Here is a 24,111-nt window from a genome sequence, read left to right on the forward strand (position 1 = left end):
GTCATCCACAGCCCTTGGACGCGCAACATCGCATATATTCATTCCGAACGCATCGCGGATTGTGCACCGTCGGCCAAAAAGGTAAACCGACATATTGCCACCAGTCATGTGTTTTATGCTTTATTTGCTGTTAAGCCAGGAAGCAGTGTGCCGCGCGTTCTAAGAAATTGGAATGTACTGAGTTTGCCTACAAGTATGCAATCTGCTCGACAAAAATGGCTTTGAAACATAATTCTTGCAAGCAGCACCTGTTGTTAGGAATATAATTATCCTAGTTTAAAAACTCCCAGAATTATCTTTCTAAGAGCAACTAGCGAGATAGTCACTTCAAAATGAGGACAGAAAAAAGAGACCCTAATCTATTTTTACATTTTTTTTTGGACACTTTGAACACTGGACTGGCAAGCAAAATACTGTTCGCATCTCGGATTACCTCGCTGGGTAACGAATTTCTAGCAAACCTCACGAAAACACCACACGAATGGAATGCATAACGAGCAAGGTTACAACCAGTCGTTTGCGTCCAGTAACCAGTACTTGTTCACATCCGTGGTCCGACTTGCCCCGGAGATCGCACGCTTCCGGATTCCAAACGTCCTTAGTGCTGGGGTCTCGGTCGGTTGGCTTTCGGCCCGTACCTAGACCATGCTATAATTTATTTACCCACCAGCACACGGCTTACGAAACATCCAGTGTACCAACACACACACACACACACTCCAATTTCACCCACGGCCAAGGGTTCTGCACTTTTCTCCCCAAAAAACTGCAGAACGTTAACGTCAGGCTTGAGTGCAGGCGAAGCGCAAAAGGATATACGCGCTTATTTCAAACGACATCATCACTCCAAATTAGGCGAGCCAGCCTTAGCAGCACAAAAAAAATACGCCAACAACTCGCTCACAAACACACGTAAAAATAAGGCGGACAATTTCGTGGCATCCCACGTGTTCTGCTGGACCAGGATCTACATTTGCGCGCTCATCTCATCTCAATCTACTGCATCAGGAAAGTTGCCTCGGTTGGTTGGTGTACCGTTCGCAGGAAGGAAGTAAAGTAAGACAGCAGCAAAACAACAACACAAAAAGCTTTGGATTAAGTCTAGAGACGACGACTCTCTGAACCGGGCAGAAGTGGGCATACCTCCCCTTTTTTTTCGGGCTAAACATGAAAATATGACTCGTAAACTTTTCTAGCGCCCCCCGGAAACGTCGCATTAGGTGCGGGTTCTCGTTTTTATGCTTTATGCCTTTCTCTAGCATTAACATTCTCATTAAGTGTCGGGCAAACAAAACAAGACAGTTGGGACCACTTCCGGGGGCAACGGGATGAGTCCTGTAGCCCTGGAAAAGGGTTACCATTAACGCTTGTCTTAAGAACATTGCTAAGAAAAGTATAGTTTTACTTAACATTGATGCACATTTTAATAACTGCTAGAAATATCAGTTACAAGTCCTATGACCCTAATTGAACAACCAATTAAACAAAAAGCATTTTACATGATGCAATATCACACACGGTGGAGATCTAATCGATCCGAACAACGATTCCCATTACTTCAATTCGTTCATTAAACATTTATTTACCATCCCTTTTTTTGTTGCTATTACTGCAATTGTGTTCGTTGCGTTGATGGGGTGTGGTGCACACGGTTTCATCCAATAATCGAAAGTGGAGCGTTTCGGGTTTAATGATAGACATGACCGTGTGGATTGACAGAGCGGCGACTCAATTAAACGATGTAATGAACGGTTCGTTCGTATGCAACGCCTCTATAGTTGACCATTTGTGCTTTACGTGTGTGTACGTGTGCTTAGTTAAAGTAATCAATTCGATTTGATTATGGAGTAATATAATGGAAATTAGATTAGTTACAGCTTAACAGAATGAGAAATTAAACTGTATTACTAATGTTGCTTCTCTAGAATCGTTTTAGTCTATCAGAGTACAATCTAGTCTAATCAGAGTTCTGAAAGGTTATGGATTTCATTTTCGTTGTTAATTTGCTATCAAAATGAGTAAGCTTCATTTCCCAAATCTACCAACAAAGTATCACTGTAATTAAATGGCTGTTTTATTGAACCATTTTCAAATCGATGGATTATTTGAATGCCGGAAGTAAATGGATCAGTGATACAATTTTCCAAATTAGCAGCACATTAACGCATAAACGCATGACAAACGTTTTAATATCACTTTTTTCACTCATATATCATCTGACTGTATCAATCAAATGCAAGGAAAGACTTGTCTTTACTACTACAACCCATCTATTAAAACTGTAAGCCGATTCCGAGCCTGACTTGCGTGCGCCCGCGCTCGATCACCCTCATGATTGATCATAAGCCTTTGGATTGCTCTCTTTGTAGTTTTCTCCCTTATACCACACGCACGTTACATCGAAATCAGATCCTTTGTCTCCGTAAATAATCATTCCATCCGGTACGGAGCTTTTGTTTTTTGTTTTTTGTTGGTAGATTAAAAAGCTTCAATTAAAATAAAACAACTTTTCCCAGTTTCTCACCTGCGCTCTTGCTACCCTTCGTTTCCCCTTGCCACTAGCAACCTCATTAAAAACGCTCATTAAGCAATCAGACACAATCAACCATATAATTGATTCCCGGTTTTGAATGCTGAACGGGCTCGCGCGCCTGCTCCAAAATCATTATTCCACTTCAAATGTAATCCTAGGCAACTGGAAAATGGAACCCCGGAACCTGAGCCTTTTGAGGAAAGTTCCAGAGAGGGGGGGTGGGGGGGGAGACGTGTAGAGGAATAAATACCATGCAGAAGTGATGGTACGGGGTCAGCCAACAAACGATATTAAATTGTTTGCTAAAATTTCAAAGCAAGCAACTGTTCACAGTTTCCTCCTACGATGGCACACAACCCAACGTTCGTATAGCAGTTGCACACAAAAACGCAAACGTCTGCAGGCTTCGTTTTTTTCTTTCCTTCTTTTTGTTTGCACCTTTCGAAAGCATAACTATAATTCAATCAACCCCCACCATCGCGATGTTCGGGTGTACCGTTTGAAGCTTGGTACCTGCTATGCCCCGTACGCTCGTTGGCGGTCCTTTCTATGCATTGGAACGTTTCGCTTTTCGCGGGCAAAACGATCGCGTCCGAAAGCGCGTTCGCGGTGCAGTTCGATGCAGTGATTTAGCAATAAATATATGACTTCAATTACATTAATAAGTGCTTGCGAATCGTTCGTACCTTATTTCCGAACGCGTACCGTTTGCTGCAGAACGGTAAGAACGGTTCTTTCCCTGCTGTCGGTACGCTTTCCCATGCCCGGTTGCTGGTGTTCGCTTTTTTATTTTGTGCGGCCATTATTTCACTTGCACTTGCGCTGCGTCCAGCTGCCGTTGGCTTTTGGGGTTTTGTGCCGTGGAACGTAACAAGCCCTAGGTGAACAGGTTGCCACCTAGCCAGCCCATAGGTGGTTTCCGTAGGGACTTTTCCAATGGCAGCATTGCATTGCCCGGTTTTCCGGCGGTTGCATAGATGGATGGATAGCCGCGGTTCCGGTCGTGGGTCCCAGCTAAAAGCGGGAAGGATTGGTGAGGTTCGCCATACACTCGCGCACATAATCTATTGCAAACCGCAACGCAATCTCCGCAACGTTCGTGTCATCGACGGTTTTAAAATGTATTTGCTGTGAAACCACGAACCACCACGCACCGAGTGGCACTGTTGTTGTCGAGCATTTTCCTGGCACGTAGCTTAAAAATAGGCAAAAGTGTGTAGCGTTAATGCATGCAGGTTAAAACGCGAGGTCGCGGTTTTTCGCTGATCGCGGACGTCCCGTTGCGTAGCGCGGGCGCTGAAAGATGATGCATAACTTTGGAAACCATCCGGTAACGTTAGTTGTGCGTAGTACAAGCATAAGCTTCAGTCGGTAGCGGAATAACGTTTCATGGAGTTAAATTGAGATTTTTAGTAATTTACTAAACATTTATAGGCCTGCAATCTGAGTCGGAAATCTGTTTGCGCTCCGTGGACGAAAAGACTGTCCTTTTAACTACGAAGCCTGTTGGTAAATGAGGCTTGAACGCCGATGTTCCTGGGTAGAAAAAGACATATTTGCGAAGTATTTTGGTGATCTTGGAAACCGAGAACTTCGCTTCTATGCTCCGCAAATGCCAAGAATCGGAATCCAATTTTGTATATGAGATTTATTAGACTCTTGGACGATGAAATCTCTTCAGCTAGGTGTTATTTTGATAAACAAGACCCCTTTGACTACGAGGTCTTTAGGTACGAGTGGATTGAAAGACAAATACGAGAGTGCTAAAAGAAAATACTTGCTCTTGATGGCAAGCTTGATACAATGACGACATCGCGAACGAGGCGAGACCTCTGCATATGCGAATTCTTATTGGCGGATGAGAATTCCCCTTCGACTTCGAAGTATTTTGATAAGCAGGATCTCCTGAACGATGGAAGTGAGAGTTTTGGTACAATTCTACAACATATCCAAACAAATTCAAAACGTTTGGTTTTCATATTTCTTAAATCTTCCTAATTCAAATAAAAAAATTTGCTAAAAAATCTTCTAAATTTCGAATCTCTAAACCCTATTCAAACTATTTTCTTATTCCAAACGATTATTTCACAACAAAGACGACAGTTTTGTTTCGATTCTTAACCATTCTCATACTTGAAGTATCCAGTTTTCCTCTAACCAGACCAGCGATGCTTCAAAAATTATTTCCCTCTAGTCATATCTCACTATTTATTGCACCGGTTTTGTTACCTACTTTCCGTTACTATCTTCAAAGCGCGCTACAGTCTACCAATATGAATCGATGTTTCCACGCAACGAACCGATACCAACCGATACACAACACGGCAACTTTGTCTGTTACTATTTTCGGTCTCGGCAGGGACCAGTGTTGTATCAGCCAGCAGCCAGCTAAAAGAGTACAATAAAATACCTTGTACAGCAACCGTCATAAAATGTTATACCAACCATTCCGTGTGTTTTGTGGTGTAACACCATCAAGCGCGTGTGTTTGTATCGTGTCTTTCGGCTAGGCTTGAATTTCCTGCTTGAATGAAGAAAAATCGTTGTTGCCGTGCTTTTGGGCCGGCATAGAACGAATATCCAATCTTTTTTTTTTTTTTTTTTTTTGTTTGCGCTCACTGAAATCTAACCCGCTCGCAGGGAGAAAAAATAGTCAACTCATTCAATAAAAACGCAAACTCCCACCGCCCAAACCCCCGGCCAACTACATTCATTCATTCACCAATACACACCACCGTTTGTATGCGCTGCCAGGGTGCGACGCGTACGGTGGAATCGCAAACAAGGATCGCTTTTCCAATATATCTTGGCAATGAATCGAGAAATAAACGTTTGCGTAGCTAAAGTACACTAATTCATTTTTATGTTTGCTCATGTCCTGTTCGCCACCGTTCACCTTTCGTGCCGCCGCGAACAAACGAATCAATAACAAGCGAACGAGCGTACCGAGCTGTGCCGGGGTGCGGTAGAACGAAATGGGGCGAGCAATAGGATACACGATGGTTCGGTGCATTAGAATCGTTTTGGAAGCGCATCGGAAATCTATTATGCCACTTTCCAAGTGAACGATTGCACCGATTGTGGTGCAGGTCAAGGGTGCGAGGTGGGGACGCGTGAGGAAGAAAGGGGGACACGGTATGCAAATGTAGCAATCCCCTATCACGACTCGGTGGGCAAACAATTAAGAAAAATTCTCTTTCACCGAATCCGGGGGCGCAATGAATGAAATGTTGGGCGAGTTGCTGCTGCTAAGGGAAAAAAGGTTGCGAAAGCTTGTGTACGGCGAACTGAATGGGGCCTTTGCAAAGAGGACACATGTGTATGTATGTGAAAAAAAACGAAAACGAAAATTTGTCTGATGGTTTTGATGCATTTAAAAAACGAGTCATTGTAAGGTGTCTCTAAAGTTTTGCAAAAGCAAATTCACAACAATAAATTTAAAATGTTACTAATGACGACTAAAGTACAATCATATTGTTGTAGCTCAATATTTACTCTTGTGCACCGTAGGGTATCTAATGATCAGAATATTAACTGAACAACTCACTGCCCAATGGACGGATACTCTGAATTGCTAACAGTCAAACGTCGGAACATCCTTTCTCCCTGGGCTTTCTGACGTATGCACGAATGACAACTAAGGTTTGACTTACCGTTTCTCTCATGTCCAGGCTGAGACCGGGTATGTTGGAGATTCTGACGTACACATCATCAACAACATCAAACCATCTGAAAAAGGGCTAAACAATTTAGGAAAATCATTTGAATATTTGGTCGCTTTGTGACATTTAAGCTTATCAGAAAATGTTAGAAATTTGGAGGAAAATTTAGACGAAAAGGTAGGCCTTAAAAGTTTTCTTCTGCCCGGTTCAACAATTTACTAAGTTCGGACGAACGGCAGATCAGTCGTCAGAAGGTATAGAATATCCATGACTATATGAATATTGTATGATGAATCCTCCATTGTCACATATAGTCTCGATGTCGAGTTTGTCCTACAATTTTAAAGTTATTTGCCACATATTTTTTTAATCGATTAAGGGTTCTTTTGCTTGACGAGTTCCTGGTCTCATTAATTGTGTAACCCAACCACCCATATTTGAGAGACATCTGACAAAGATGTAATCATTTAAGCCCTCAACCGATACCGACTTGCTGGGTTACAAAGCAACGAGATCTATTAAAATGGCAAAACTAAACAAACAATCTAACAACTGTTAGACATTATTTGAAACCCGATACTTCAAAGTATCATCACCCGAATACTTCATCAATCTCATCAATCGCATAAAACTTACCTCCAAAAAAGCCGCCCGTAAAGCAGATTATACACTCCCAAGGGACTCATAAGCGCCCGGTCCAGTGTAGGCAATGTTTGATCATGTCCCAACGTACAACTCGACAGACAAAACACACCGTCCATCCGACATTCATCTCGGCACTGCCCAAAACTGAGCAAAACTACCAAATTGGGAATTGAAATTGGCCGTCATTCCGATTATTGCAGGCCTCGATGGTTCTTTGCGAACTGCGAATGATGTTCGATGGCGCTGCAGTGCAGTCGATTAATGGTACTAGAAAATAGTTGGAGGAAGTCTCTCTGTGGAGCAAAAAAACGCATGCAGCCATGATTTGTCGAAACGGAGAAAAAGAAACAACATCGAACCTGCGCTTGAGTACTCGTCGCCCGGGCACCACTTCCGGTGCATCGGATTGCTTCGCATGAAAGCCGCTTTTATGCAGCTCGTTTCGATTTCGCAACGTGTGGCGATGCGTGCAATGGCAGATGCATTTTTTGGTGTGATGAAAAGAGCCGCATTCGGGCTTTTTAAAACAAAAATACAACCAGTTGGACGAACCTCAATTTTGGAATTCCAAGTGCAAGAAAAAGCACAAAAATAAAACCTCTCCAAAAAGGGCTCTTCGTTTGATTCACCGATGCAATTCAAGCCGAGAGCCAACAACAGTGGTGCGAGTTTTAGTGCATCGTGGTTTTTTTATATTTTATTTTGCCTTCTTTCTTTGCTCGATCTCCCTCTTTCATGTTGTATGCATTGCTAGAAAATGGGATTTCGATTGGATGAAGTTCATCGATGAGGCAAGTATTAGTTGCGGTGAATTGGTTCCGGCCCGATTGAGGATTTTTTTTAATATAAACTAATACCTTCCAGCATTGCAGCGTGTACCGGGCCGATGCGTTTTGCAATAGTTTCAAGTGTATGCAAACCGGGAAGCGGATTCCATCATGCGTTCGCTTCTAGGCACGCGTGGTCGGGCGTGAAAATTCCAACATTCGGACCCGGCGTGCTGGACCGGAAAGACGTCGATAGCCGGGAGAAAACCCTTGCAGTCCTTCGGATGCTTGGCTTTGGAATGTACGTGCAGCAGGAAGCGGGATTTGGGGTGACCGCAACCGTACAAGCCGGAAGCTTGCACGGTACGGATCGAACCAAACTGGCCCCGATGCTATCGTACGAAAGCCGCCAGCTGGTACCAAGGCCGACCCGGACCAACCAATGCTAAATCACCCACCGACCAAAGACGTACGGGGTTCGGCCATTGAAAACCACATTTTAAATCAATGCACCGCCCCAGCAAGCTGGGACTCCGTCGTATGGCTGCAACCGTCAATTGATATTCACAAATTTCAATTAATTACACGCTTGACCCAATTTACACGCATCTTAACACACAGATTAATTCGGTGTCGATGTGTTCGCCTTGGTACGTACGGGTGTTACCGGCAGCAGTGAAGAAGTCAGATCGCTTTAGCTTCAACGGACGGACCACAGGGACGACGGGATGTTGCTGCTGGTGACGAGCCGGTGGCGGCTGTGGTCCTCGACCTTCTGATTAGACGTCACCGGTCTGGCCGGTCGGTCAATCGACGAAGGTGCCAGCGTTTGTGGAGCTAAATAAGTGACGATTCGATTTGAACCGGCGAAATTATCCTCACACACACACACACACACACACACACGCCCATGCACCTGCAGCCTTTGATGGAAATCTAATTTAAATCACCTAACCCCGGACACACGGAGGGATTGTTTCTCGACGGTTAGGTCACACAGAGGGCACGCTTGGTCACCAAGGTGCGCTGGGCATGGATTAATGGATACGATGAAGACATCGTTTGAACCTGTCCTGGTGGAGATCGCTTTGAGTGCTGAGATGATGCAACGGAAATAATAGAGCTTAGACACGTAATTTAGGCTCAATCAGTCTAAATCACTGCTGACCCCTTAAGAGGGGTGGACATCTTTCCATTGTCCTAACCAATCGAGATCTCGTTTCGACTTTTCTCAAGGAACTTTTCTCATTTTGAAGATAGAAACTGCACTACCAGGGAGATGGAAAATTCTTCCATTACTAGCTCTAAAACACCAGTTAATTCTTAATCTTATTGTTGATCTTAAGGCAAAAAATTTGGAGTTTTGAAGCGTGTTGACTGATCCTCTATGCTATAAGGTACCAATCTACTCGCTGGTCAGTTCGCTTTTGGAATACTGCTAGGTGATTTGGTCGCCATTGGCTAGTATTCTCAAATTCTGTATCGAGAGAATGTATAAATCCATCATAAGGTTTGCTACCATCAAAATCCTTGAGGTGTTGTTGCTTGAGGTTGCTCAGCTTTCAATGACTTGACTTACGTCGATCCGCTGTTCAATAATCCTTCATTATCCTCCCGCCTTCTCCACAATAATGATGGACCTTCGATGCTCTTGGCTATTCCTTGCCAAGTAGCCTCCCACATCACCATAATCCCTACGAAATCGGCAGACAGCTTCTGGCAGATCCTTTAAAGTGAATATATCCAAGTTTTTCTAGCAGCTTTAGAGAAGAGAAATCGCCACGAAAAACTTCTGTGGAAAACAAATATCATAGGAACCCTTACTTGCTCAGTAAGAAATACCTACAGTCGCTGTAAACTCAATCATAGGATTCCAATTAAATCATCAGAACCATCTTGATAGTTGGATAGTAAGTCCTTGTTACAGGAAAACGGTGCAGGATTTGAACCCAGACTCCTGGTAAATTTCAGTCGTTTTTCTGCTTTTTCATCCTACTTCCTGTGTTTTTACCTTATCAACAAAATACTACTTAAGTAATAGAGTAATTTTCTTTCAAAAAAGTCAATAAATCTCCTAACAATACTTAACAATTAAAACAGTCTTAACCATGAAACACAAACATCAGAACTTTATTTCCTTTCAAAAAGCATAAAAATGTCACCAAACTGAAACGCAAAACATTACGAATCAACACACGAACGCAACGATGAAAATTCAAAAAATCGTCACATTTATTAATGGCAATTTACGTTCGTCACTTCCTACGGCTTACAAAATACCTATTTACAATGGACGAAAAACATCAACAAATAATTTTGTTTTGCTAGAGATTAGATTCTGGGTTTTGTTTGTTTTGTTTTAGTTTTTTTTTTTTTTAGCACAAAGCATAAGACTTCGGATTTTGCTCCAACGCGCGCACACTAGATTGAGATCAAGTTTGTTTTTTTTTTTTTGTGTCGAATACAGTTTATCTAAAACATACATGAGCTGAACTACAGGCAGCATTACACCTTCTTGCCCTTCTTGATAACGGCCATTTTGCACTGGGATTATAGTATACCGATATACTTTGGTTTGAAAAATAGGTAACTCATAACTAAACACCCTAACGTTGCACCAATGCAATATGAAATATGTCTCTAATGTGTGGACGTTTCGCATACATGCCGTTAAGCTTTTGCCCCAATAGTTTGAACAAAGAAACGGAAACAGAAGTTACATAGTATTGTTATGTTGGCTAGTAATAATTGCTGCATGCCGAGCGTTAACTTTCTCGTCTTGCTTCTCTCGGTGGCACCATAAACAACACGTGGACTCGAAGTGCGGGAATTATAGCTTTAAATTTACTTCTACACTTGGAACGTACGGAATTAAAGTTTATCTCGTTTGCGTTTGCCGCCATTGTTTCGATGTACGCAGATGCACGGGCGTCTGGCGATTTGGGGGAATTTTAGAGGCAGGCAAGCGGAGAAAGCTATCAACACATCCTTTACTTTGCCTCACTACCCCCGATGCATCGGTTGATGTCTTCATTTGTGATTGGTTTTCCGTACTAATTTACATGTTTTCCCGATACTCGTCGACACTCTGACGCGTCCAATCTATAATTCAACCTCTGTACCAATCCCGCCGTTTTTTGTTTGTTTCTTCCACTGCACTCTTTATTGCTTTACCTAATGCTTCTCGCCCGCACCGAGTCCTCCGCCACCACCGGCCACTCCCGGACCAACACCAGCACCGGGACCGTGCTGCTGTTTCGGGGACTTCTTTGGCAGCAACATTCGCAGCGGGTCCTTGTGGTAGCGTGCAAACACCTCGCGCTTGAACACCTCGAAGTACTTGCGATTGACGTTGTTCTGACGTTCGCGCCACGCCGGTCGGCTCTTCTTGTTCTGCAGGCCCCAGTGCACGGTGAACAGTGGTGTCAGCACCTGGAACTGATAGCCTGCCACAAACATTTCGTACACCTGCAAGCGGAAATATTGTGGCATGGAATTGAAAAAGTAGCAAAAAAGAAAGAAAGAGGGAGAAAGAGGTGCGATAGAGAGATAGAGAGAGAAAAGAAAAATATTTTATTATGCTTCGGTTGAGTTGAGTGGGGTTAAGCTAACGAACGATACCGTAAGCCGATTGACGCAGAAGTATCGTTGAAATACAGCTGCTGAAGTTAGTATTTCTGATAGCGTTGATTCCTTTTTTTATGCAAATATTTGCACTCCAAAAGAGTACATAAGAAACATAAAATAAAGCAAATTTATAAAGCCTCTTATGATTTTGCTACAATTGCACACAATTCAAACAAATAAATTTTAAGATTTTCACACATTTGCCTGTCAAAACTCTTGACTGTTTCTTGACCATTCTTCCAAGACTTGTAATTCAAGGATTTCTACAGCAGTACGATCACCTAAACGTATCCAATTCACACTCAAAGAAAGCTAACAAACGTCTTAAGTCGTTAAACAACACGCATTTACAGTAAATGTTACACACACACACATTTGGAGACGATTCACTAAATCCCGGTGCTGACGATGTGTCACCAAACCCAAAAATGTCCTTCCGAAATCCGCTACTTGCTCCGATAAATTACAACACGCCGATAGTCATATTTCTTTGCAGTGTTTGCTTGCTACCACTGCAGCGTTTATGTCAGCAGTAAAGCACCTAAAAACAACCTAGTCAAGCCTAGCCATCATTTCCAGCAAACCTCTTGCCGCGCTGGTCGCCCATTTTGCAGCCATTCATTGTCAGCTTCTCGAAAGGGTCACGTTTCCGTCATCATCGAAAAAAAGCCAACCACCACCACCACCTTCACAGCACCCACCCACTGATGGGTGTTTGTTCTTTGAGGATGTTAACCCTCCTCCTTCACCCACCAACCCCATTCTTCTCCATCTTAGAACAAAAGGTACGATTTTTAGTAACATTCTCGTTATCCTCCCGAAACAAACAAAAAAAAACCCCCCTCCGATCGTAAAACAAGCCCCAAAATCTAAACAAACCCAAAGCTGACCCAGCCACGACATACATGCGCCCGATAAACGGCTTCCGATTGGTGTCCGGGTACGTGTGTCGAACATTTTTTGTTTGGGGGAGTTTGCAGAGAAGAAATCAATAAGAAACACGATGCATGATGCAAAACCGGCAAGTCTACGCGTTACAAGGTACATCAAACCGAAGCTGTTTGGGGGGGTTTGGGGCTTCCTTTCTCTTTTTTTTTTTCTCGCTTAAGGACAGTGTGAAGCTAAAGTATGTCCTAACGCACACCGTAAAATTGCTCCATCAGGCCGGTACTGAACGGTTTTTGTTACTGGTTGGATGAAGGGCGACTATAAAGTGGGCAAAAAAGAGGCTAACGATATTTTACGTTTAGCTCGTAATAAGAGATAAGCGAAGCTGTTTGATCCTGGTTTTAGACTTGTAGAGTGTTGAATATCTGTTGAGTAAACTAAAACGTAATAAATAATTTTCTAAATCAAGAAAGTAAATACGTTAAATCTTATAGTAGGAACAAGGAGCAAGACTTTTTCTTTTGAATAGTAGAAACACATTTTAAGCCATTTACGCCACAAATTATCCAATCTACAACACAAGATCTTTATGTTTGAACGGCATTTTACACTTTCACTAATAGATTCGCAAATTTGAGCTTACTTTCTATGATAGAACTATTTGAATTGTTCAGAAAACTCCACAAATAACATCTGCAAAACGGTGAGAAGATTTATTGCACACGGTAAGACGGCGTTATGAATTCCAACGCGTTACTGCACGCTTGCCCCGTTAAACAAACAACGTACCACTGGCGGTAATGTGACAGAAATTGAATCATATAATATTTATTGGGGCAAACGCCAAAACCGCTTGCCAACGCTCGTTTCTCGGCAAGGCAAAGGTTGTGTGGTTTGCTATTGGTGGGACAGATTTTTACGTCCGAAAAGGCCTCCTTGGCAGAACTCCCAGAACTAACCCAAACCCTTCGTAAAGGACGAACGAACGAAACGACGGAGCTGGCAGAATCTGAACGGTTCAAAACACTTTCCATCTCATCACTTAACGGCTCGCGCTACCGGCCGCTTCTTGTGTATTCAAACACACGGCCATAAAGTGTTCTTTTGAGAAAATTTAAGAACGGAACGCACTAAACGAAGATGATGTCGCCTGCGAAAAGAGGCAAAGTGTCCTCTGCCCGTGTGCCCGGTACGGGAGAGTTCACATGGGGTCGGCCTAAGCAGGTCATAGCAATGGTTTTAATATAGTTTTTATCAATTCCAAACACGCGCTAGTTAAATGTCTCTGCCGTAGAGAGCCGGGGAGGAAAATCACAAACTCGTTCGTGCACCATCCAGTAAACGACGGTATCGGGGGCACAAAACTACACACTTTGGCAGGGAAAAGTCATCGACTGATGTTCCTTTTTTCCCTATCCTATGCCGTTGGCTGGTGGCAAGTTTAATCTAGCCAGTAACAACAACAAAAACTACAAAAAAACTTGGAGATGGGAGGCTCCAATTTCTGTTCCCTACTTGTCCGAAGCACAAAATTCTCCTTTCCATACACTCGTATTGCACGAGGAAAAGAAGAGTCTACATAAAAAAAGGGGTAAGATTCTTACCTCCACTAAAGAGATCATCAGTATTCACCGATACGGGAGTGTCCCGGGTCCCGGGAAGTTCTTGTTTTTGGGCAATTGAGATGGTTTTTTTTCCCTCTTTCCCGGTTATTGGTTTAACAGTGCCTCAACTCAAAAGGAGATTCTTCGTGTATTGGATTTCTTTCCTATTTTTTTCTTTCTTTTGACACTAACACTTTATGACAAAACCCAAACGATGGTGACCTGGGAACAACCCACGCCGGTTGGTGATATGGTATTATCGGAAAATTATCGAACACCAAAAAAAAAAGGTCAAAAGCGTCAATGGCTTTCGTTGCCATGGGATTGCAAACCGGGGAAAGTAGTGTGCGAAACCCAAAACCCCGGTAAGCGGTAAAATAATAATTGGATTTTTAAATTATTCATGTAAGCTGATTGGAAGGCGGGTAAAATCAAATAAACTTTGCTTGATCGAATTGAGCGTGGTGCGCTCAAGGCAGTGAGCGCAAAGGGGCGGTAATGGCAAAATCTGCAAAACAACAATTCAATGTGCACGGGGCACAGTTGGTTGGCTGGTAGGTCTAAAAATAATCTTTGTAATGTTCATGTTGCTTAGGCTGGATATGCAATGGACTGTTTGTTTGGAACTAAATGTTCATGAGTAAATAAATCAAAAGCAACGATCAACATGATGACGAGCGACTGTGGCACGGCATTGTATGTGCTTTGAGACATTCTTGTGCCTATTTTCGACTAGAAACATTAAGCGACTCGTCTACAGTTGCCTACAACACGATAATTACATGCAATATCGTTTTCGCCCATAAACAAGGGAAGCTCTGCACATACAAAGAACTTGAATGCCGCCAAGATACAGCTCCTCAACTCGTCTGTAAGTTATTTTGTTTTACACACACAGTTATTTTGTGTACGTTTCACCAAATCAACGTTTGCATTCGATGGAATGAACAGATCCATCTTCCTTTCTTCAGAACTAGCCTTCGAAATGTATAGTAAAAAAATCTGCCCAAAAATGGTGTCTTCTTCTGCTGGAAGTGAGCAAAGCTGCAATTTAGCACTTGGGAAATCTTGTAGATTTCAAACATACCAACCTTAACGTACCTCAGCTCTGCCTGGTCGCGAATTTTTAAACCAATTTGAAGAAGAGAAATTAACTTATTGGCCAAATTCACGGATGAATTGATAAAAAAGCGACCTTTTGACTGAAAACAGTCCAACAAATTTGTGTTTATCACCTACGGCTAACTAAATTCAATTGAAAAAAACTGCATTTTGATTTGTTACAATTGCTTTTCTCGTTTCATTGCCCCATGCATCTGGAAAAAGCCTCTTTTAGAAAACATTTCAAAGAAATTTCCAATTAAAGTACTTCATCTAAAAAAATTACATATTCATCAGTCACTCAGTTTTCTGTTCCAGTTGCAAGGGAAAAATCTTATTTCAGGATATGACGTACCGCCAAGAACGGTGCTTACCCCGTTACCCATAATATTACGAAAAAACTTCATTCTATCAGTAATGAAAACAGCACAAAAAAATCCACACATTTGCATAGTAATGAAAATTATAAACTCATACACATTTGAAACGGCTCTACGGTGGGATTAATGCGACAAGTGACAAACTATTTTGTTTTCCGCGAATCTTATTCAAACCCATTTCACCAAAAAAGATATTGAAACGGCGTACAATGCACCCGGCAAGCACAAGCACAGTAACGTTTGTAATTAACAAAAAATACATTTAAAAAACCAAAAGCGTGACTCGAAGGACCGTCCTCTTAGGGACTACCGCTATAGACCATAAACTACATGCGCCTCAGTTGGAATGTTTCGTTGATGAACATTCTACGACTGTCTGGGTCTGGCATCCAGTACTTCCGGCGCACAGATTTAGAAGTACTTTTTCCCTTCGTTATGCCGTCCGGACAAGAAGTATGAACCAAAATCAAGCCACGAGTTGATGATGCAGCCGTTAGAAAAGACTAAAATTACAAAAAAAAAGCACACCAGAACACTACGCCACGAACGTATGCAGCTTCATCCAGGCGTGAAACTAATTTCCATAGCCAATTTGCAATCGGCGAAAGTGTGCAACCGAAGCGCGCGACCGAACGCACAAGTACGGCAATTTGTCTTTCGCTCAAGCAGCTCACCCAACCATTAGTGTACCGTCCCGAAAACTCTGGATCTGTTGAAGCGAAGTAAAAAAAAAAACTATACATCCCTTCCCACTGTGGTGTGTGGCGTCGATGCGTACCCCAGCGCGGACAGTGTAGGAAATTCCAGAAAACTGCCGTTGGCAAGTACGCTGCTTCAAAGTGGAACTTTTAATTTTCAAACCCCGGTGCGTACACTGGGGCGGATTATCTTTTCCGAAAACCCGGCGAGTGAAACGGGATTGGCACTGGGCACCGTTTCGTTCCGGGCATGACGCCGGAACTCTTTGGCTTAAGTTGCCAAGTCGCGCTTGGTGCGATCTGCCCGCGAGCGAGATGATTTATGCGATGGATGGAAATTTCTTCAGAATCAATGAACCGGTCGATGTTTGAAATGCGTCCATGCAGCTCTCGGGTAGCTGGCGTGCAGTTAAAAAAAAAAAGTTTCTTTCACCGCTGGATATGCCGGGAGCTTCTGCCGCGGACAACAATTAATTTCTGTAGCTTCTCCACTTCATGGATAGAGGATGCTACAGCGGCCTAGGTGTGTTTGGTGTGCGGGAGAGATGCCATGTTCATAGCTTAAAGCACAATCCGATTATTGGAGATCGGAAAGAGCCGGTTTTGATGTTATTGCAAGTAGGCAAGTTTTCCGACCAAAGTTTCCTTTTGGACGTTGCGGTAGCGTACAATGAGAGTTTTTCCTTAATGCTTGTCTCCATTTTTCTGGACGATAAAAATGAAGTGTTCAGCCAGCTTTTATCGAAACATTTTGTAAGGCATGACAGCAGCATTTCCATCGCAAAAAGTCAAAACATAAAGCTGGTAATAAAATATATCAACATAAAAAGGTTTGTTTTGATCATCATAGCTTCCAGTTTCCAAAACTACGCCGAGGTGAGGCTGTAGCTAAGCTAGCCAAAAGAATGCGGGAACGAGAGATTATTAATTAATCACACGTGTATGAAGAAATCAGTCAGAGAAGAGAATCTTTCAGTCAGATACATAAATTTTCACTGATCATGGCATCGAGAGCAAATCACACTACCCTGCTTCTGCGTAACTAGGGATGAAAAACAGAATCTGAGGTGGAAGCTAAGACTCGATCCCTAGTTGTATCAACCTGGAAACAATATCAAATCGTCTTCGAAAACGTTCTCTTATTCTTCTACATCTTCGTCTTCTTTTGAGTTTTCTTTGGCACTACAACCACTAAAGAACTCGAATTTCTGCTTGGCCTTACGACCTACACCGACCACCTAACAAGTCACACCGACCATCAAATGGCTTACTAGACTTATTGGTACCATGAAGTTAGATTAGCAGTGGCCTCTTCCATCGGATCACCCTTCCTGGACCTGCCTACTTACCTACCATTCCAGGATTCCTTCACTTAATTGTACCGTTTTTTGAGCTGTATCTTTTACGTGAAAGTGGCGTCGGTCTTTACACGACAGAACCGGACCTTAAATCCCATGCAGATCGTTCCCCCGTATCAATAGTTACGATTCAAAACCCTGTGGTTCTATTAGTCTAGTCTAGCCTCAAAGTCATTAAAGTCAAAGAGAAAATCTAAATTAATTTTCAAGATGACCAGATTTGCTGCTATTCACGCGGAAAACCAAAAGCTTGGCGCAGATATTTAATATTTCTTCCGAATCGTAGCACTACCATTTCTTCATGCCTTTCCAGTCACTTCAAGTAGTCTCAATTTAATGTAAATTTCCTTCACCTTACCTTTACCCTCAATCCATCCAAACCCTAACTTACCTGTGTATTCCGGGTGTAACCATAGCCGAGAAAACGTTCGTCGTGCGGCGGTACCGTGTCGGGTGCAACATAAAACGGTTCATAAAGAAACTCAAAGTTCGTCACATTGTGCGACACCTTCGTTTCGTCGCTTTCGGAAACGTCTGACTGCCACCTGCGGAAAAAAAACGAAACAAAAACATGCCAAATTTGAACATTACCTTAACTATGAAGCACATAAAATTGTGAAAAAAGCTGCGGGAAACCGTCATCGCTTCATAAGACCAGTTCATCGATCATTAACCGATTAAAACTTCCCCAAGAGCCGCTCGTAAAAATGCGTGCAATTACGTTGGATCCCTTTTTCTGTGTTTGGATGGGAGCGGTTACTGCTCTTGCGGCTTGTTCTACTGCCACGAGAAGGTAGCATCTTCCGGAAGTGAAGACAAAATTATGCGATCGGTGTTGTAAAAATCCATTGTTCGAACAGCACACCATTTGGGGAAGGTATTAAAATCTGGGTTAAGAATATTTTCCATCCGAGCGGCCTTCTCGCCAAGGTTTCGCACTTTTCTCGCCCCATTACACTAGACTTATTGCTTTCGTGGTTTGTGGTCTTCCTTTTTCGCAAAAAAAAATGCCTACCTCCCTTAAGCGCAAGACGGTTGCTGGTGAGGTCCCATGTGTCAGTTTTTCCCGAGCACATTACGCCTCACGCCACATGAAAATCAAAGCATCGCATCTTTTACGAGCTCTTAAATTAGAGAACTTATTTGAAGGAGCCAAATCCATAACGGTTTCGGGTTTCGAGGCTCACTCACAGCACAAGCATAAACCGCAAATGAACCGATGAGTAACCGCTGAGCTACGCACGGAGCCAGCGCAGGGACGTTGCGTGAAGCAAAAAGGTGCTTTTCCACGAGTGGCAGCGTTTGTCAGCGTCCATGCCAACACATCGAGGACACATAAATTATCGTAACGGAATCCTTACGTTGAACCGGTCTGTCTCGCAACTTTGCAACCATTTTCGATTACGAAAAGCTGGTCACGCTGGACTATGGGGCGTCGTAACACCAAAATGTGGCTAGAAAAATATTTCTTCTTTGCTGAAAAACTTTGGTAGACAACGGTATCGTAATCATCGTGGGCATTAAGAAGTGCCTAGTCTTGAAAATCACTCTTATCAACTTATTTATATCTTTCAAGCCGATTAATTTTTGACTTTATTTGTCATTTGACTTTATTTGTCTCTAACTTACGATCAATCTACCAATCGAACAAATAATCATTGTTTCTATTAGTATTTTGTTTCGCTCTGGTTGAGTAAAATAAATAGTTTATTGAATAATCTTATGAAGTACCGGGCGCCTCCATCAGCAAATAAAAAATAACGCTGGTGAAGAAAAATCTAAAAATTTTAAACCCTCCTCAACCAATAGGGCATGGTAATAAATCAATTAAACAACCTTATTACCATTTTTTAATAATGTTTTGTTCTGCTATGTTTAAGTATTCGAGATTTGTTTATTGTACATTTATATAAAATACCGGGCGCCTCCATAAGCAAATGTAAGCGCCTGAAGGAGTCGATTTTGAAATATGAATGACCTTCTTCACCACATGGTGTGCAGGTGGCGTCAATGAGATATGAAGATATTATCGTCGATATCCATTTGGACGGCTGCGTTGAAATGCCGTTGAAAAAAGGAACGTCTGTTTGATGGCTTAATTGTTTAATGGTATCAGAAAGGTACATAAACCTGCCAAACGATCAAACTGAAATCAAAAAGTTTTTCCAAGAAAACTTTGGTAGGACACAAAACTTTGATGTCTCAGAGTTTTTTTCCTCTATCATTGATTGTTATTGTTTTAGTTTTAGTTAGTGAAAAGGATAAGATAAGAAATTTACACGCCTTTTCTTTATTTATGTAGCAAACAATCACCGTCCAACATTTATGGATGCCAGTATTTCACACACTTTCATCTAATGCTACGCAAGACAATCAATTACATTCACGGTACCGATAATGGTCACAATGGTACGCACATACCCACACACCCACAGAAACCGTAAACCTTCCACCAGACACGTAATAAGCAAAATTAAATCCTTTTTCGTCTTGATCCTTCTATCCCACCGATGATTGTACCAGCCCTGGAACTTTACCGAAGCAGATTCGAGTGATGAATACACACGTACGATTCTCACTTTTAGTACGATTGCAACCCATCAGCTTGTTTTATTGCCTTACCGTTCGCAAGCTTCCTTTTTATTGCACCACTCGTACTGGCCCCCGTCCAGTACTGGCCACATTTGTGTGGACAGAGCCGTCTCCAGTCAGATTCATCTTCTCTAACCGATCGGCGGCAGTCCGTTGCAATACGAAACGAGCGAATGTTCGTCGTACACCTTGTCCCGTCATGTGCTTTGGCGTTTAACCGACTTTCCACACGTCCGTACAGCAAAGTACATACGTCACGCGAACAAGGTCCCCCGCTCTCCACCCCATACAGAATTAATGATTGCATCAGAAGCGATGATAAATAACGCCGGAGTGCAAATGGCCCTTGCAATAATAAATCTTGCTCGGGCCGCTTCACGCACCGTCGATCGTGAAAATCGAACCGAAGTGATTGTTACATGAAATAAATGAATAAACAGTCATTTGCACCACCGCTCCGGGAGAGTGGGGCTGTAGTTGCAATCACAATCACGCACGATAGCGAAGCCGGAGCTGAGCACTGCGTCCGGCGCGTTAAGCACTCATAAAACCCTAGGCACTTGTCATGAGACAGTAAAATCAATTTACTTCTTCTCGCTGGTTTTATGGATGGCAGGCAGCCGCTTGCCTTAACGACACTCTATAAATCCTAGACTAGTTATGCTGTGTGGCTTTTGGGTGATTGATATTGAGATTAACACGCTAGCATCTAGTTTTGATGGGAATGTTAGTATTAACGTTCAGTTGACAGCAGAGTTGATAAATGTGAAAAAGTTTTACTAATTGTAAGAGCTCCAACTATAAAGTCATGTTGCTTGAATGACTTACTGGTAGTAAAAGCTAGATACATTATTCTCATTGCTCAAGGATCGACTTTGGCACCGCTTGTTCAAGAGAATTTCGTAAACAAATGCGAACGATTCTAATGCAAAAGTTTGCCATTCGAAATAAGATCCTAACGAGAGTTGTCACTCGGCAAAGACAAACAACTTTGATTTGGACATTGGATGCATCAGGAATCACGTGTGCGATACTGAAGAACTCAAATAATAAGGCTTTAGTAAGCCATCGAAACTAAAAACACATCTTAATGCATCACTTACCTCGAAAAGTTCGTCGCAAACTGGTTGTAGATAAACACCTTATGATGGAACGGTCGCGCCAGTCCCTTGTTCGCCAGCCGTATCAGGTCAGTCTTATTCCGCGGGAACCGTACCCGCTCGTCCAGCTCGTACGTCGGCACAACGAACGCGGTCAGGTGGTGCGGTTTCTGCTTTCGCAAAAACTTGTCCAAGTGCTCGGCAAAGTTCACGCTCGGCACTATATCCACATCGGTCAGAAACACATGGCTGCTCTGGCAACCCTTGCGCGCTACATTGCGCAGATGGTTCTGCGGGTACGGATTCTTGATGCGCCACTTGCTCGTGTCCGGTTTGCGCAGCTTGAGCAGATCGTTCAGGGTCGCTTCCGGTTTGGCACAATCGAACTTGGTGAAATCGCTTACATGTACACTCTTCAGATGCGTTGGAGCACGCTCCTTTGGCAGCACCAGATGAAAGCTAACCCGCTCCCGGATCGGTCGAAAGCAGGCCCGCAAGTAAGACAGATAGATCTGCAACAAGTACAACTCGTCGTTGCCGGCAGCGAAGATCGCGGTCGATATCGGACCGGACCAGTGGTGCGATACCTGAACGAGCGAGTAGATCTTTTCCAGCGAGCTTTGCGTCGCTAGACACACGCTGTAGCTGTCGGACAGCTCTGGGAAACGTTCACCGACAACGGCAAAATCGAACACTTTGTAGAGGCGCCGTGTGTCCCAGCGTCCGAGCCGCAGATCTAGCCCGGAGAAGACGGCCTTATCCGTACTGTTGGCAAGGCTTTCGGCCAGCACGTACTCCAGGCAGGTGGCGGGCGTTAGGATGGGAGCTCGCGGTACCATCGAAACTCCTTCGTCCATACTGCTGCTGTACTGGTTGCAGTCGCCGCTGTGTAGCAGCCGTACCGTAAGGAACACATTGGACAGCGTTAGGGCTAGCACGCTCGCAATACTGAGATTCCAGAGGCGGCATGTCTGCAAATATTGAGAAAACAAAACATCGGCTAAATGATGGGGGTGGCCTCTAGGATGCGCTATCTCCATTCTTATTGCACGTCTTCGTTAAGCTAAGTAAATATTGTCACAGTTAACTAATCGAACACTTTTTCCCATTTCTTTCTTGCCTGGGTGCCTTATTACATTATGGCGCCATCCCTCCCGTAATCTTATTTTCGATTATTTTCACCTTCAAATAATCATCCATCGAATGATTGCTTTTCCGTGCCCGGGCGAACAAATTGAGCAGGCCGGGACAAACACCGAAGCCGGGACAACTGTTGCATAATTTATGTGAACCCATCCTAAGATTTTTATCCCTATCCGACCGTACACCGCGAAACACCGTGGATTTGTTCTCCCCCTCTCCACCGGGTTCGTCCGACTAAAGTAACGACTAATCAAAATGCAAAGCAGACCGTCCCCGGTTGCTTCCTTACAGTCCCAGAGTGCGCCAAGCTCACCTCACCGCACCACAGCTCCAGAAACACAGCAAAACAACAAGAAAAAGCAACAACCAACAAAAAAAAACCTGTGCGAAACAAGAGTAAAACAAAAATAAAATGGCGACTAAAAGTTTCCACCAGGTGAACAAGTCATGCCACGACTGATCATCGCGGGATTATTCAAACACCCGGCTGTCGCATTCGCTGAATAATTCAGCGCCGACTTTTCAAGCTTTCCGGGAGGTCTCTCTCTCTTTCACCTTCTCTCGCTATTTCCCTCTATTCTTTTTAACAAACGCATCGTCCCACCTCCGAAAAAAAGGCTTTGTTGTTAGCCGAAAACCCATCCCGGTAGGGCAAAAAAATGTTATATTCTATCCCACGGCACGGTGAAAGAATTATGAAATGCGATTAGTCATTCTTGCATTATTTAATTTCGCGCGACACAGAATGAAGACACAGATGGGCGCTCCCTGCGTTTGTTGGGTGTTGTTGGCGGCCCATCACATTTATCAATCAGGATTATCGAGCAGGTAATTTTCACTCACAACGCACTGGAATCAGGAACGAGAGGCACCCGGTGCGCTGTGACAGCGGCCCCGCTTACCCGTGTGGGACCCATCAATCGGCACGTGGTGGGCCATAAATCAGCGGTTGTAGAACCCAGCGGTTTTCTGTACGTCATCTTTGATGCAAAAGATTTGTCTTGGTTTATTAAAATAGAATCATCACGTTGGTTAGCATCCACCAAGAGCCAACATTGCTGTGCGTGGTTTGAAGTGTTGTTATTGGGCTCTTCATGCTCCAAGAAACGTGTGCCATAAGGAACACCCTTGACATTTTGACGATAAGAAATGAACTTATGTCTTGGAACTTATTGCCATTTTCAAGACCAATTTGAAAAGAAAGATATCAGTTCGAGCGTGCTAGAAAGATTTGTCTTAAACAACATTATGCACTATTTCTTCTTCTAGGTCACGCCGACCATTACTTAGTAGACTTATTGCTACCACATAATTAGACAGTAGACAGCAAGGGAACAGTACGGATGGGATTTGAACCCTCGCCTTGCTGTCTTTAAACTTTAAACACTGTCCTTCAACTGTCCATCATTCCCATTCTAAAACTGTTTATAAACGAACCCCTAACAATCTTACCTGAAACATTGATTACGATTGCTGTTCTACTACTAGCGGCACAGCAGTAAACAAAACGCTCATCACTTGCACTCGCCACTGGAAGCAACCTTTCGCCCCACTGCTAAGCTACCGGTTGACGCAAACGTTCTTAATCTGTACGTGGTGATTTGAAGCTCGTAGCAAGAAACTTTCTTCGTACATTAGCACGCGTCGCTTATTCGAACCAGTTCAGCTAACTAGCAAGCAACTCACACTGTGTACCGAACCGTGCGGCAGCAACTGTAACACGCCATGCTGGAGAGGCACGCGAACCTGAAGCGTCTGAATTATTATCTGCGGTCGCATTAATATTGCAGCACTGGATTGCTTTTCCCTGATGGAAACATTTATTTTTGAAACGTTCGCTGATGCCGCTGCATGTAATCACGGCCACCGCAATACGTCAACGATAAGGGAAAATCAATTTATCGATCGAAATTATGATGCACTCGGTCGCCAGAGGCCAACGAGGCGAGCTTTCCCTCGTGTAGTTTCGGAAGACAGTCTAGGGCTGAGAAGTTGATAGGGTGTTTTTCAACG

General features: G+C 43.3%; 1 protein-coding gene across 1 annotated transcript; it reads right to left on the reverse strand.

Moving 5' to 3' along the window:
- Nucleotides 1-10,781: 10,781 nt before the first annotated feature.
- LOC126568190 (beta-1,4-glucuronyltransferase 1) lies at nucleotides 10,782-23,604 on the reverse strand. Its single transcript, XM_050224630.1, has 4 exons — nucleotides 23,551-23,604; nucleotides 20,959-21,926; nucleotides 17,655-17,808; nucleotides 10,782-11,075 (listed from the first exon to the last, which is right to left on the reverse strand). Exons 1-4 carry the CDS (start codon nucleotides 23,557-23,559, stop codon nucleotides 10,782-10,784), a joined length of 1,425 nt encoding a protein of 474 aa, XP_050080587.1. The 5' UTR covers nucleotides 23,560-23,604.
- Nucleotides 23,605-24,111: the final 507 nt, after the last annotated feature.

This window comes from Anopheles maculipalpis, chromosome 2RL (assembly GCF_943734695.1).
Source record: "Anopheles maculipalpis chromosome 2RL, idAnoMacuDA_375_x, whole genome shotgun sequence".
In the NCBI taxonomy this organism is placed as follows: Eukaryota; Metazoa; Arthropoda; class Insecta; order Diptera; family Culicidae; genus Anopheles; species Anopheles maculipalpis.

Excerpts from the sequence above, each read along its gene's own strand:
- LOC126568190 (XM_050224630.1), bottom strand. Across the intron at positions 17,809-20,958 it reads TTTGCGACGAACTTTTCGAG|GTGGCAGTCAGACGTTTCCG; the intron begins GTAAGTGATGCA and ends TTTTTTCCGCAG. Across the intron at positions 11,076-17,654 it reads GTTACACCCGGAATACACAG|GTGTACGAAATGTTTGTGGC; the intron begins GTAAGTTAGGGT and ends TTCCGCTTGCAG.